At 26.1% G+C, this 12507-nt stretch overlaps 1 protein-coding gene across 5 annotated transcripts in view; it reads right to left on the bottom strand.

Moving 5' to 3' along the window:
* cu (NADP/NADPH phosphatase nocturnin) overlaps positions 1-12507 on the bottom strand; it is a 323896-nt gene that overhangs the window by 41827 nt on the left and 269562 nt on the right. Inside the window, exon 1 of one of the 5 annotated variants that reach the window (XM_075372550.1) lies at positions 5545-5855. The exons of the other annotated variants lie outside the window; for them this stretch is intronic. Within the exon in view, the coding sequence (XP_075228665.1) occupies positions 5545-5600 (56 nt within the window). The 5' untranslated portion in view covers positions 5601-5855. Of the gene's footprint in view, positions 1-5544; positions 5856-12507 lie in introns of those variants that run through there. 5 annotated transcript variants of the gene reach the window in all.

Genomic DNA, 12507 nt, shown 5'->3' with positions numbered 1-12507 from the left:
TAATTTTCTAAATTGGTATCTATTTAAACAAGTTTCTTTGGAAATTTTTAAAGTTTTAAGACCGTTTTCTACTTCTTTAAACCGGCTAGTTTTAATAGTTTTACTGTTATAAATAGTTAAATATTTGTTTTTTTAATCTGTTTTTGCTCATTCTATATAAATGCCCATAAAATTGTAATCTTCTTCTTTGGATGGTGTCTTTTATTTTTTCTGTATTTTTATAAATTTCTGTTTCACTTTTTAGTTTATAAATCCCATCCTGGTAATCGGATTCAAATATGTTTCTTAAAATTCTTTTTTCTATTTTGAAAATGTCTTTTCCGATAAATTTTGCAAAAACTCATCGTCATATAACACCTCCGGAAGAATTACCGTTTTGTAATGTCGAAGTTTAGCATTATGCGAAAGCGATTTTTTATTACATTAATTTCGTGCTAAGTTAAACGGTAATGCCATTTTCTGCGTTTGATTTTTTAGCTCTTACTTTTTTATAGCATTTGGCTTTATAACTTCTTCGAGATATTTAAATTTTGATACTTTTTTAATTTCCTGATTTTTGAGAATTTTAATGTTTGTAATTTATTTTTTTGTCGGACAACAATTTTGTTTTTTCGAAAGAAATTTATAAGCCTATTTTATTAGCACATTAGCTTAATTTCTGGATTTTTATTCGAGCCTCGTCCACTTCTTTGGCAAATATCGCCATATCTGAGACGGTTATTAGGGAGGTTGTGTTGATAAACTTGTTTTTATATCCCATTTCAACATTTCCTACATCATTTATAAATACATATTACTATTTTTTTTAAAAATATTTAATAATTTTTTAAAACATATAATGTAGCGATGGCCTAGTTTATAATTAAAAAAAAAAATCCGCGTATCTCAAATACAATTTATATTAATATACAGTTATTCGTATGTACTATCGATCAAGCTTATCTATACGTTAAAAGTTAAAATATTCCTTCTGGTTTGTTTGCTTATAATAATTTATTTTCTTAAGAATACTGTCTTTAGTGAAAGTTGTGTTATGTACAACAACTTTCATAAAAACTTTTTACTTGTAATCATAAACATATATAAATAAATAAGAGGTAATAAATGTTTGGTCCTACGTTATGCAATAAAATAAATCATAAATTACAGCCTAATAAGTTATTTAAATTATTTTAAAACAATAAAAAAAAGATTAATCATCTAGTAAATCATGAAATAAGTAGCTTTTCCGAATAAACAGGTATAACTAAATGAACTAATAAGAAAGATCATCTTATTTTGGTAAAATAGACTTCTTTGGTTAAAAGAAAAAAATAATTTCAATAGATAATAGAAAAATATTAATATTATTTTACTAATGACCGATTTTATTACAGCTAATAAAATTTAAATGATATAAGTTTAATTAGATTTTATTCTAATCCGGTATTACGGAATCAACTAACTGAAGGTTAACTAGGCGACAGCTTCATGCTCACTGCAGAACTATTATTTTTGAAAAACTAGCAGCGCTATAGTTAAATTAAATAATTTCTACATATTTAATTTTTCATTCTGTTTATTTCATATTTTGGTAATTATATACAGTTACGGAAACACCTCTGATTTTGATAAGATTTGGAATATATCCTATTTTAGCCCGAAATTAATTGTTACAATTGAAATTATTCGTCTTGCACCAGAGTTATAGCTCTCGTACACAGTATTATCACCAAAAATTTATTAATTCCGGCTGTAAATAGTAATCCAAAAAAATTACAATGAAATTATAAACCGGTAAGAGTCTTCCGCAGATATCATTTGCACACCCACCGGGTTGGTCTCACTAGACGCGTTCACCAGTGTGAACGCGTCTTCGGAAATCAGCTGATTTGGAAGTCGAGAGTTCCAGCGTTCAAGTCCTAGTAAACGCAGTTATTTTTATACGGATTTGAATACTAGATCGTGGATACCGGTGTTCTTTGGTGGTTGGGTTTCAATTAACCACACATCTCAGGAATAGTCGAACTGAGGCTGTACAAGACTACACTCATACATATCATCCTCATTCATCCTCTGAAGTAATACTAAACGGTAATTCCCGGAGACTAAACAGGAAAAAGGAAGATACCATTTCTTCCGCCGGCCTTCGTGGCGCGGGTGGTAGCGTCTCGGCCTTTCATACGGAGGTCCCAGGTTCGAATCCCGGTTACGCATGGCATTTTTCACACACGCTACAAAATCATTCATCTCATCTTTTGAAGCAATACGTAACGGTGATCCTGGTGGTTAAACAACAAAGGAAAAAAGATATCATTTCTTCTGCTCAAAAAACAAAAATTTCTATAATATAAATAAAACTGTTTTTAACAAAACTATACTGATATCAAAAAGTAAGATACTACATTTCTATTATCAAAATCTGTTATTAATTTAGAATCTTCTTTAAAAAAATTACACGTTAACTATATGTAATAGACAATAGATATACAATAATAGATAATAAACAATGTTTAAGCGTTCCATATAATAAGCAAAAAAAAAGAAAAATTTGTTACAAAACTTATTGGCCCATTTCATTTCATAATCATAAGAATTGTATTATTTCTGTAAATTTGATATGTATTACATATAAATGAAATCGGGCCGGTAAGAGTTTTGTAACAAATTTTTCTTTTTCTCTGTTTATTGTATAGAACGCTTAAATACAGTTTATTATCTATTATTGTATATCTATTGTCTATTACATATATTTAACGTGCATTTTTTTGTTAAGGAAAATACTAAATTAATAATAGATTTTGTTAATAGAAATGCAGTATCTTTTGATATCAGTATCGTTTTGTTAAAAACAGATTTATTTATATTACAAAAAGTTTTGTTTTTTGAGCGGAAGAAATAATATCTGTGAGACTCTTACCGTACGGTATACAAATTCATTGTATTTTTTTTTTTTATATCACTTCGTTTTGTTAGATTATTCTTTTATTTTTTTTTACGAATTACTGATTGTTATCTTATTGATTTATTATTAACATTTATTGCATTACAACAAACAAATTGAATTTCACGGCCAATTTATTTTGTTGATATATTTTTCCTTTTTAATAAAACTAGTATAATGATCTTTACGAATCGAAAATCCGTGATGTAATATTGCTCTTACACTTTGTAACCCACGATGTTTATCATTAAATTCGATTTTACCAAATCGAATTTATTTCTATTTTATTTATTCCTTTTTTAATAAAACTAGTATAATCTCTTGTAAAGTAATACTTTTATTTCGTTTTAAAGAATTGATGGGAATTAAAAAAAAATTGTTTCATTTTCAGTACTTTCATTTACATAAAAGAATTTACTATTAAAACAAGCTGTAGTATATTTTCTTTTAAATTTGATTACTTCAAGTACATTATCAACTTTAGTATTATCAAGTACTGCTATCTAGCGGCGCGATTCGTAAAGGTACATTAAAAAAATGAATAAAATGACATATTCGAGTCCCGCGGTTCATTAAATGGAAAAAATCGTTGTTTAACAAAATTCGAGGTATTTTTTGAAAGTATTCTTTATTACAAATATAATTGGACTGAAATATAATGTTTTCACGCTATTTTGTTTCTAAATTTTCATTTCACTGTTAGGTTAGTTAGGTCATGCTTAGAACTGTAAACGTAGTTCGTTGACTTCCGATGAAGTTCTAACGAATTCCGTGATAATCTGATTTCAGTGAAATTAAGTTAAGAATGACATTAGATTCACTTAAGACTTTTTTTTATTTTCTTTTTCTGTTTAGCCTCCGGTAACTACCGTTTAGATAATTATTCAGAGGATGAAAGAGGATGTTATGTATGAGTGTAAATGAAGTGTAGTCTTGCACATTCTCAGTACGACCATTCCTGAGATGTGTGGTTAATTGAAACCCAACCACCAAAGAACACCGGTATCCACGATCTAGTATTCAAATCCGTGTAAAAATAACTGGCTTTACTAGGACTTGAACGCTGTAACTCTCGACTTCCAAATCAGCTGATTTGGGAAGACGCGTTAACCACTAGACCAACCCGGTGGGTTTTAGATTCACTTAAGACTAAATTAAGTTAGGTAAACTTAAGGTGCGGCTTTTGGTAAATGTACAACATACATTATTTACGTAGTAAATAATTTTGTTTAAATGAAATTTAACTGAGTAGTTAGGTTTAGGTCAAGATTAAGGTTAGATTAAGTTTATAAGTAATTTGTGTATTTGACTGAAACTTATCGTAATTTATCTGATAAAATCACAATTTAAGACTTGTGCTCAACTTAACCTTATTATTAACTAAATTTAACTGAAACTAAATTATTTAGTCGGTAAATAACGTATATTACAGGTGATATAGTGCAGAAAATGAAATTTTGGGTGCGGGTACCGGCAACTTATGAGGGACATAACTCGGGTGAAAGGCGTTTCCGACGAATAATTTCAATTGTAACAAATAACTTAGGTCCTTAATAAGGTATATTCTAAATTTCATATAAATCATAGATGAGCCCGTAACTGAATATAATTACCGTATTTTTTTATTTTTAAAATTTTGAGTTTTACAATGTAATGAGGTTATGACAAGGAGAGTTGTAATTTATTTATTTTCTGTAGGAGCAAAGTGAGAGACGATATAAACAAAATTAAGCCTAATAATTAACTTGTCTATAACCCGTTTAACAATAATACCTAAAATGTTATAGAAAAATAACTGTTACTTATAAAAAAGGTTTATTAAATAAAGTCTATTTTTTATTTATAAATAATATATTGTAATTGTAAATGATACTTTTTAAATAAAATAGTAAAATACATAATTAAAAGTAATTTTATACTTTTTGATTAAAAAATGTTGTATTATTTACTTTTTATCTAACATTAGTAAATTTTTTTCTTTTTCCATCGTTTATTTATGTCGCATCAACGATAATAGATATTAGCGACTAATAAACTTGTTTTAGTTTAATATTTTTTAATTGAAAAGTCGATTAAATTTTTAATAGTATCGATAAATCATCGATATCGTAAAACAGAAAAATGTAACGCTGAATGCGTTTGCTTTTTGTGGAATAATAAATATATATATCACACTTACTTTATTTTTAGTGAAAATTTTACGATGTAATGTTTGACCTTTAATTAAATTTTCAAACTTTAATTACGACCGATATTTGTTGAACTTTGAAAAGAACAAAACAGGAAAGAGACTAAGGATAGATTATAATGATATTAAGGAAAGATAATAATCTAAACTGAAAATATTGCTAACAACAGAGAGCAGCAGAGGAGAAAATAGCAAGCAGGACTTGATGCAACAGAGCGACGTTTGTAATAGAAGTGTAAGTGTATAAATAAACCTAACATACTTTGAGTAGCGACGTAAGGTATCATGTTATGTAGTAGAGAAATCATTACACTGAAAATGTTAGATAATGAAAATATAGTTAATTAATACTAATTAAATAAAATTTGTTAAGATATATAATATATATAAAGTAATTAATAACAGAAAATAGTTAACCAAACATTTTATTTACCTGAGAAAGTTGCTACGTAAACACCTGCAACTTCGTATTATCGCTAATAAAAGCATGGCTTACTTCTTGTATATTCATTCAGTCATTCCTAACCTCACTTACTACATACACGCAGTTTCTGTCAGCTGACAACATAACTGATGCCGCTGTGCGCCACGACAGCAAAGCGTACGACCTTGTACGGCCGTGAAATTAAACACAGCACTTTCCCCTAGCACAGAACACTTAGTTACGTTTACTCAATCGTTTTTTTATTTGTTCTACCATACGATCTTTTCATCATTAGTTTAGTCTAATAGAATATTTTACCACTTCTATTATTTTTTTTTGCATAACGTAAAATTTCTAAATAAAAAATAGATTATTTTATTTTTATAATAAAACTTTTGAAAGAAACTTTGTTCAACTGCAATTCGTTGTTATATTTATATTCTGCTTAGTTGAACTATAATTTTCAAAAAAGTTAAAGAACATTAAAAAAAAATCATGAAATGTATGTTTTATGAACCAGTTTATTTACTAAAAATAAAATAAACTTAAAAAAGGACTACTGTAGTTACATTGTTTGATAATACTAATTAAAATACTATATTGCAGCACTTCGTCACCGAGCCTGTTAACAATTTATAATGAAATTAGTTCTGGTCGTTCTACCGATTCCATTTTAATAGTTTTTTTTACTCAAAAACATTTGCTTTTATATAATAAGTTTTCATTTAACGTTGTTACATTTTATTAAAATATTTAAGTTGTTAATATTTCATATTTTTTAATTTTTGCTGCACTAAAATTTACTGAAAATATTATTCTAAGCGCGTATTAAGTGATGTTAAATACCTTTTTAATGGAATACTTCGTAAATACAAAGAAAAAATTAGATATCAAAATATAAAAAAATACAAATTTAGAAAACCAAAATTGTTGAAGAAGAAAATGAAAAGAGAAGATCTATCAAAAAGTTTTCTTATTAATGAATTAAAAATATATATCTATAACTTTTGCTTCGTTAATATTTTTATAAAAGACTTTTAAATAAGAAAGGAACTGTAAAAAAAAAGGCGAATACAGAATATATAATGACATAATGAACTTTACAAAGCAGAAATCAGGAAAAATATTAAACATCCAATATTGAAGTTTTCTTAAACAAATAACAAGTTAATATTTTTTCTAGCAGATTTTGTTGTTGTTATTCTTTTTTTATTGTAAATATATTATAATTCATAAATTTGAATTAATAAAAACCTTAAAAATAATAAATTTTCATTTAATGTAAATATTAAACATTATTATATGTTTATTCCTATATTAAACCATCTTTTGTCTAAAAATAAAAATAAAATCTAACTTAACCGATTCAAAATTTTTATAAATTACGAAAACATGGTTTGACGCCATTTCGGTTAATGTTACTATATTTAGAAATAATTAACAAATTAAACAAAAATTTACATCATTTTTTGGGGGAATAAACCAAAAATACTGTTTTTCTTTGGTAAACATTTATTTTTTATTTTTTTTTGTAAAAAATGAACTTTTTACAAGCAACAGAAATATTACTAATTTTAGACGGGTATACTTAACAAAGATAATTATGTAATTTAAATTAATTTATCCATTTGTATCCATGTTGTAATATTCTGAATAAAAAAAAATGATTATTTAACCTACTAAGTGGTTTAATTTTTAATTTAGTTGTCTAAAATTTAAAATAAGATGATGGCTTCAAAATCATTTTAGGTATATTACTTAAAAAATAAATAAAAAAGGGTATGAATATACCTTTTATAAAGGGTAAGAACTAGTCTTAATTTAGATTAATTGAGACTTAAACATAATTTTAAAAAACAATCAAAAGTGCGATATTGCTGTTAAATCCTGTCTTTTAGTATTTTTTTGTATGAATGTTTGTTCTAGGAATCTTTTGCAATCTTTTGAACAACTGATCCAAATTCATCGAAATATACGTGAAAGTAAAAAATGATAAAAAAATTAAAATTCTGTTTAAAAATATTTTTAATTGTATTTTTTACCTATAAAAAAATGTATGTGTATATATATTATTTATTTATTTATTTTATTATTTCCTCAATAAGTATAGTTTTGTTATACTGATGAGTTAATAGGTGATATAACTGAATTAATTTACTTAAAATGAAATTTACTCAACAATAAAAAACTTCAAACAATATTTTAAATTAGACTATCAGTCAAAATTTTTATAAAAAATCGAACATCTGATTTTATATTTATTTATTATTTTATTTATTTATTTTTTTTTTGCTTGATGATATAGCCAAATAAGCTTGAAGCTTACGCGTGCAAATTTGGAAATTTGTAACATGAAAAATGCCATGCCTAACCAGAATTCAAATCCGGGACCTCCGGATGGAAGACGGAGACGCTACCATTCCGCCACGGAGATCGTTGGAGTGGTATTTATTAAATATGTTTTTTTTTTTTGAGAACGATATCTTTACAATTACCAAAAAGGTGATGGTGATGGTGATGATAATAACTCCATTTCCGAGGACTCAGATATCTTGGAATTTGACATCGAGACCTTTACGAAGATGGAAAAGCGAAACAAAAAAGGATGGCTAAGGGTAAACCTAGGCGATAGAATTTAAGAAGATTATTTTTTTTTGAAGAATTAAAAAAAAATTCTTCTTTTTCGTCTTCTATTTATATGACATGAAGTGTTTTTGATAGTTTTTGAACACCTTTCATTTGTATGTTATTAGGTGGCAGGTCTCTTACATTCTTGTCATCTTGTGTTTAAAGAGTTTTATCGATGTGTCTTTTAATTTTTATCCGACAATGAAGTGTTTTTTAATATTTTTGATAAAATTTCATAAGAAATGGTTACAATATTTTTAAATGGCAACCTTACACCCTTTAAAGGTCCTTTTAAAAGGACCTTTACACCCTTGCTATATTATGTTTTCGGGGTTTCAATATCCTTTGACAAATGTCTTTAGATGGTCGGTTTTGACAAGACTAACCTCTTCATTATGTCGCTAGTGTTTTTATAGGGGAGAAAAATAATTTGTTTCTTTTTTTTTTGATGTGGAAAAGAGCTAATGAGTACAGTAGTCGATGCCCCTAAAACTTCAAAAAAAAAAAAAAAAAAAATACGTATTAATTTTTGATTGAGAGAAGAGCTAATGATCATAGTAGTCGATGCTCGTAATCTAAAGAAAAAATAAATAATAGTCCCTAGAATTTTTGTTAAAAATTAAAATATTTACTGAAGTGAATTTTCGCAGTGATGGTCCTCATATAGATTTTAATAATTTTGTATTACCAGTCGTCAACCACCTCTGCGGAATTGTAATGTCTCTATCTTTCATCCGAAAGATTCTGAGCTCGAATCCGAGCCAGGCTTTTTGGCTTTTTTTATGCTCTACTAAATTCATTTTATATCATCCAAAAAAAAATGAAAAAGGGTAATTATAATCGGTGGAAGCTTGTTATTTCCTATTGCAGAGAGAAAGAGAGAGCGAGGGAGCGAACGAGAGAGAGAGAGAGAGAGAGTGAGAGAGAAAGAGAGAGAGAGAGGAAATACTGGGTACTTTTTCGTTTTTTTGCCATCCAAAAATTCTTCCCAAATCAACTCAAAATCACTCAAAAATAAATATTACATTGAATAAAACAATTTTTAGTGGAGAAAAAAGGTAACATTTTTTTCTATTTTTTTTTGTACAGAATTTAGGGAATATATTCGCCTTGAATCAAAGAAATGTAACATCAAATAATAAAAACATAAATTTTATTTTTTGATTAATATAAAGCAACACAAATCGCTGATTTGGAAATGTCATAAAAATCGTTAACATATACGTATATTATGAACACATGAACATAGTAAAAAAAAGCAAATAAAGTAAAAATAAATTGATTTAAGTACTAGAAAAATTTGAAATAGTTTCTAACATTAATTCAAACAGATCTTCCCTATGCCGATTACGCTACAAAAATTCACATAAATAAGAATCAATCACAGTTCTAGCAATTCAATTTTCTTTTTTGTTGCATCGCTTAGCACATGCCCATAAATTTTCAATATTTTGTGTGTGAGCACCACTCTCTCGATCTACAAAATTTTCACTATGGTTCACAGTATAATGTTGGAAATCGTAACCTTCTAATAAAGGAATGCTGTCATAGGCTTTCCACTTATCAGACATTATTGTTGAACCTTTCTCAATGTAATATGTTATGATGCTAAGAACGTTTTTTTTTCCTAACTGGCAGCGCATATATAAAACACTCACGTGTTTCACGATAGATTCCTCCAAAAAAACCAATGATTTGGCAACACACGACCTCTATTACATTTTCGTTTTGAAAAAATAGATTCGTCTATTCCTACCGTCATCCTGGTCCACCAATATTTTTTAGATTCTTCAATTTATCAACAGCCATACTTCACGTAAATAGTTTTTTCAATCTACGATTGTCTCTGATGCCATTCCCAATTCAAGTTTACAAAATTTTGTAATTGTATATTCCTTTGAACAGCAGAAAATAAATATAATAATAGTATCGAATGACAATTGCGTATCTTGTAACCGTGTATTATTGCGTAAACCAATTTCTGTTCAAAAAGTTCGTTTTTTGGATAGCCACCTATCTCGTCCATTTAAATTCAACGTCATTAGATGTTTGTTTTTTCATTTTCGAATCGTATGTAATATATTTTCATCTTGTAAGAATTTTACGGCACTTTCTTTGCTACTAATTTCTCAAGCGATTGAAAATAACGTGTACGGTGCCATGATCGATTTTTAACTAATGAACGTATTTACTTACTGACATCATATAGAATTCACTGTCATTATTCTACGTACCTGAGATTCTAGCAACATGACTACGTGAAACATGAGTTTTCATCACCAAACAAAGTTATAAACGCGTTAGGAATTCACTTTGAGTATTGAGACTAAAGTTATAGGAATGTAAAATTATAATTTTACATTTATGAATCGTACATTATAACAATCAAGCGGTTCCTTCCCCCTAAACCCCCTGGACAATTATTATATTTCCTTGATTTTGGATATAAAAATAATTTTAAAATAAAAAAAAATTGAAAAGTTTTTTTTTAAATTGAAAAAATCATTTTTCCTCGCCAAATCAAGTTGTGAACATGTTAGGAATTCATTCAATATAACCATTTATATTTATTTATTTTATAAATATAATTTAACCAACCTTAAATTATGCTCGCTAACCTTGACTTATTAACAGAGTAATGTTTTGAGTATTTAAATAATAGATTCAGTAATTATTGCAATTATTTATTATTTAAATAATCAAAACATTACTGTTTATTAATCTAAGTTAGCGAGTGAGGTTCGCTCGTTAAAAAAAAATAATTTTCTTTTCAAAAATTGAAAAAAAAAGTTTTTTTTATCATTTTTCTCGCTTAAAATTTGTTTTTTTCAATATAATAATTATTTCTGAGTTCATTTGGGCAAGAATCTTTGGGTGGCACAAAACGAAAAATTATTAAGTATTGCATTAAATAATAAATGGATTTTTATTATTTTAACATTTTTAAAAGATTCTTTAATTTTACAATTTAAATTCATTTAATTTTAAAATTCTTAAGAAAAAGATTGTAAATTATTTTAAAAAAAGGTTTACTACATACTTTTGTCGTCTAAAGTTAAGAATATAAAAGTTCAATAAGTATAAAATTTATTTCGGCCTCCGAAAATTATATAATGGTATTATAAAATACAAAAAGAAATTAATTTATAGAACAACGACTGTGACTGGATAATTAAATCTGTTATTTATTTATTTTCTTTAATTTCTATTCGAAAATTTAAGTGAAAGGGTTTTAGTTTTAGGATTATTAAAAGAAGAAAAGCAACAAATCCAAATTCCTTTAATTAATTAATTGTTTACATAAAAAAAGATTATCAATGGTTAATTTACTTTTATGAATTACAATTAAAAAAAAAAATAATCTAGTAAAAAATAATTTTTTTTTAATAAAAAATTTCCCATCTAAAATTAAATGTTTCATAACTATTTTCATAATTCATTATATTTTATAGCAATCTAATAGTTATGTATATATATATTTTACACCTATTTAAGCATGAAATATTTAAATTTTTTATCATTAAAATTTATTTAGAAAGTAACTATTAAAATTATAAGTATATTTAAAGCTGACCGTTTTATAGAATAATAATTTATTCATTTTACCATAACAATATTTTTATAAAAAGAAGAAAATAATAATTAAAAACGTTTAATTTACAGTGAAAATGACTTACTAATCAACGAACGTTATCTAATTTTAATTAATAAATAAAAAAAATTTAATTAAAAATTCTTTAATGTAAAGTAAAATTTAAAAGGAATTTGTCAAGAGATTAAATTACTCTAACGTCATAACAATAAAACACGTCCTGTGTAATACAGTTATCTGACTATAAAAAGCACGCCTACAAGCTTATGCATGTTATTATAAAGTACTTTGTTATTTACAAACCGTTATAAGATTACTGTATATGTACATATTTATAAATGACGTCATTGTAGTTGGTAAGTATATTTATTATTTATATCGGCTATAAAAATATTCATCCCTAACTGAATCAATATATTATGAGAATAAATGTAAAATTATAAATAAATAATACATTGTTTATCACACTTGTATCAATTAAAATAAAATGTAATTCTCTTTTATTTATAAATATAAATATTTACAATAAATGATTATGATTTTATTGATTTTTTTAAACAAAACCCTCTACTTATTAATAAATACAGGAGTTATTAAAAAAGGGAGCAATAATTAATATAATTAATTATAATCGCTTTTAATTAAGTGGTTAGAGAATATTAATTTAAATCATGAATTAAATAATAGTAAATTTAAACAGTAATTAGTATATAGCATAAGAAATTGGATGCGTATTTTACAGCCTCTCCATT

Source organism: Lycorma delicatula, chromosome 8 (assembly GCF_047948215.1).
Source record: "Lycorma delicatula isolate Av1 chromosome 8, ASM4794821v1, whole genome shotgun sequence".
NCBI classification, from domain to species: domain Eukaryota; kingdom Metazoa; phylum Arthropoda; class Insecta; order Hemiptera; family Fulgoridae; genus Lycorma; species Lycorma delicatula.
Note: the sequence above shows the minus strand (reverse complement) of the source record. Positions and strands in the feature narration are given on the sequence as shown.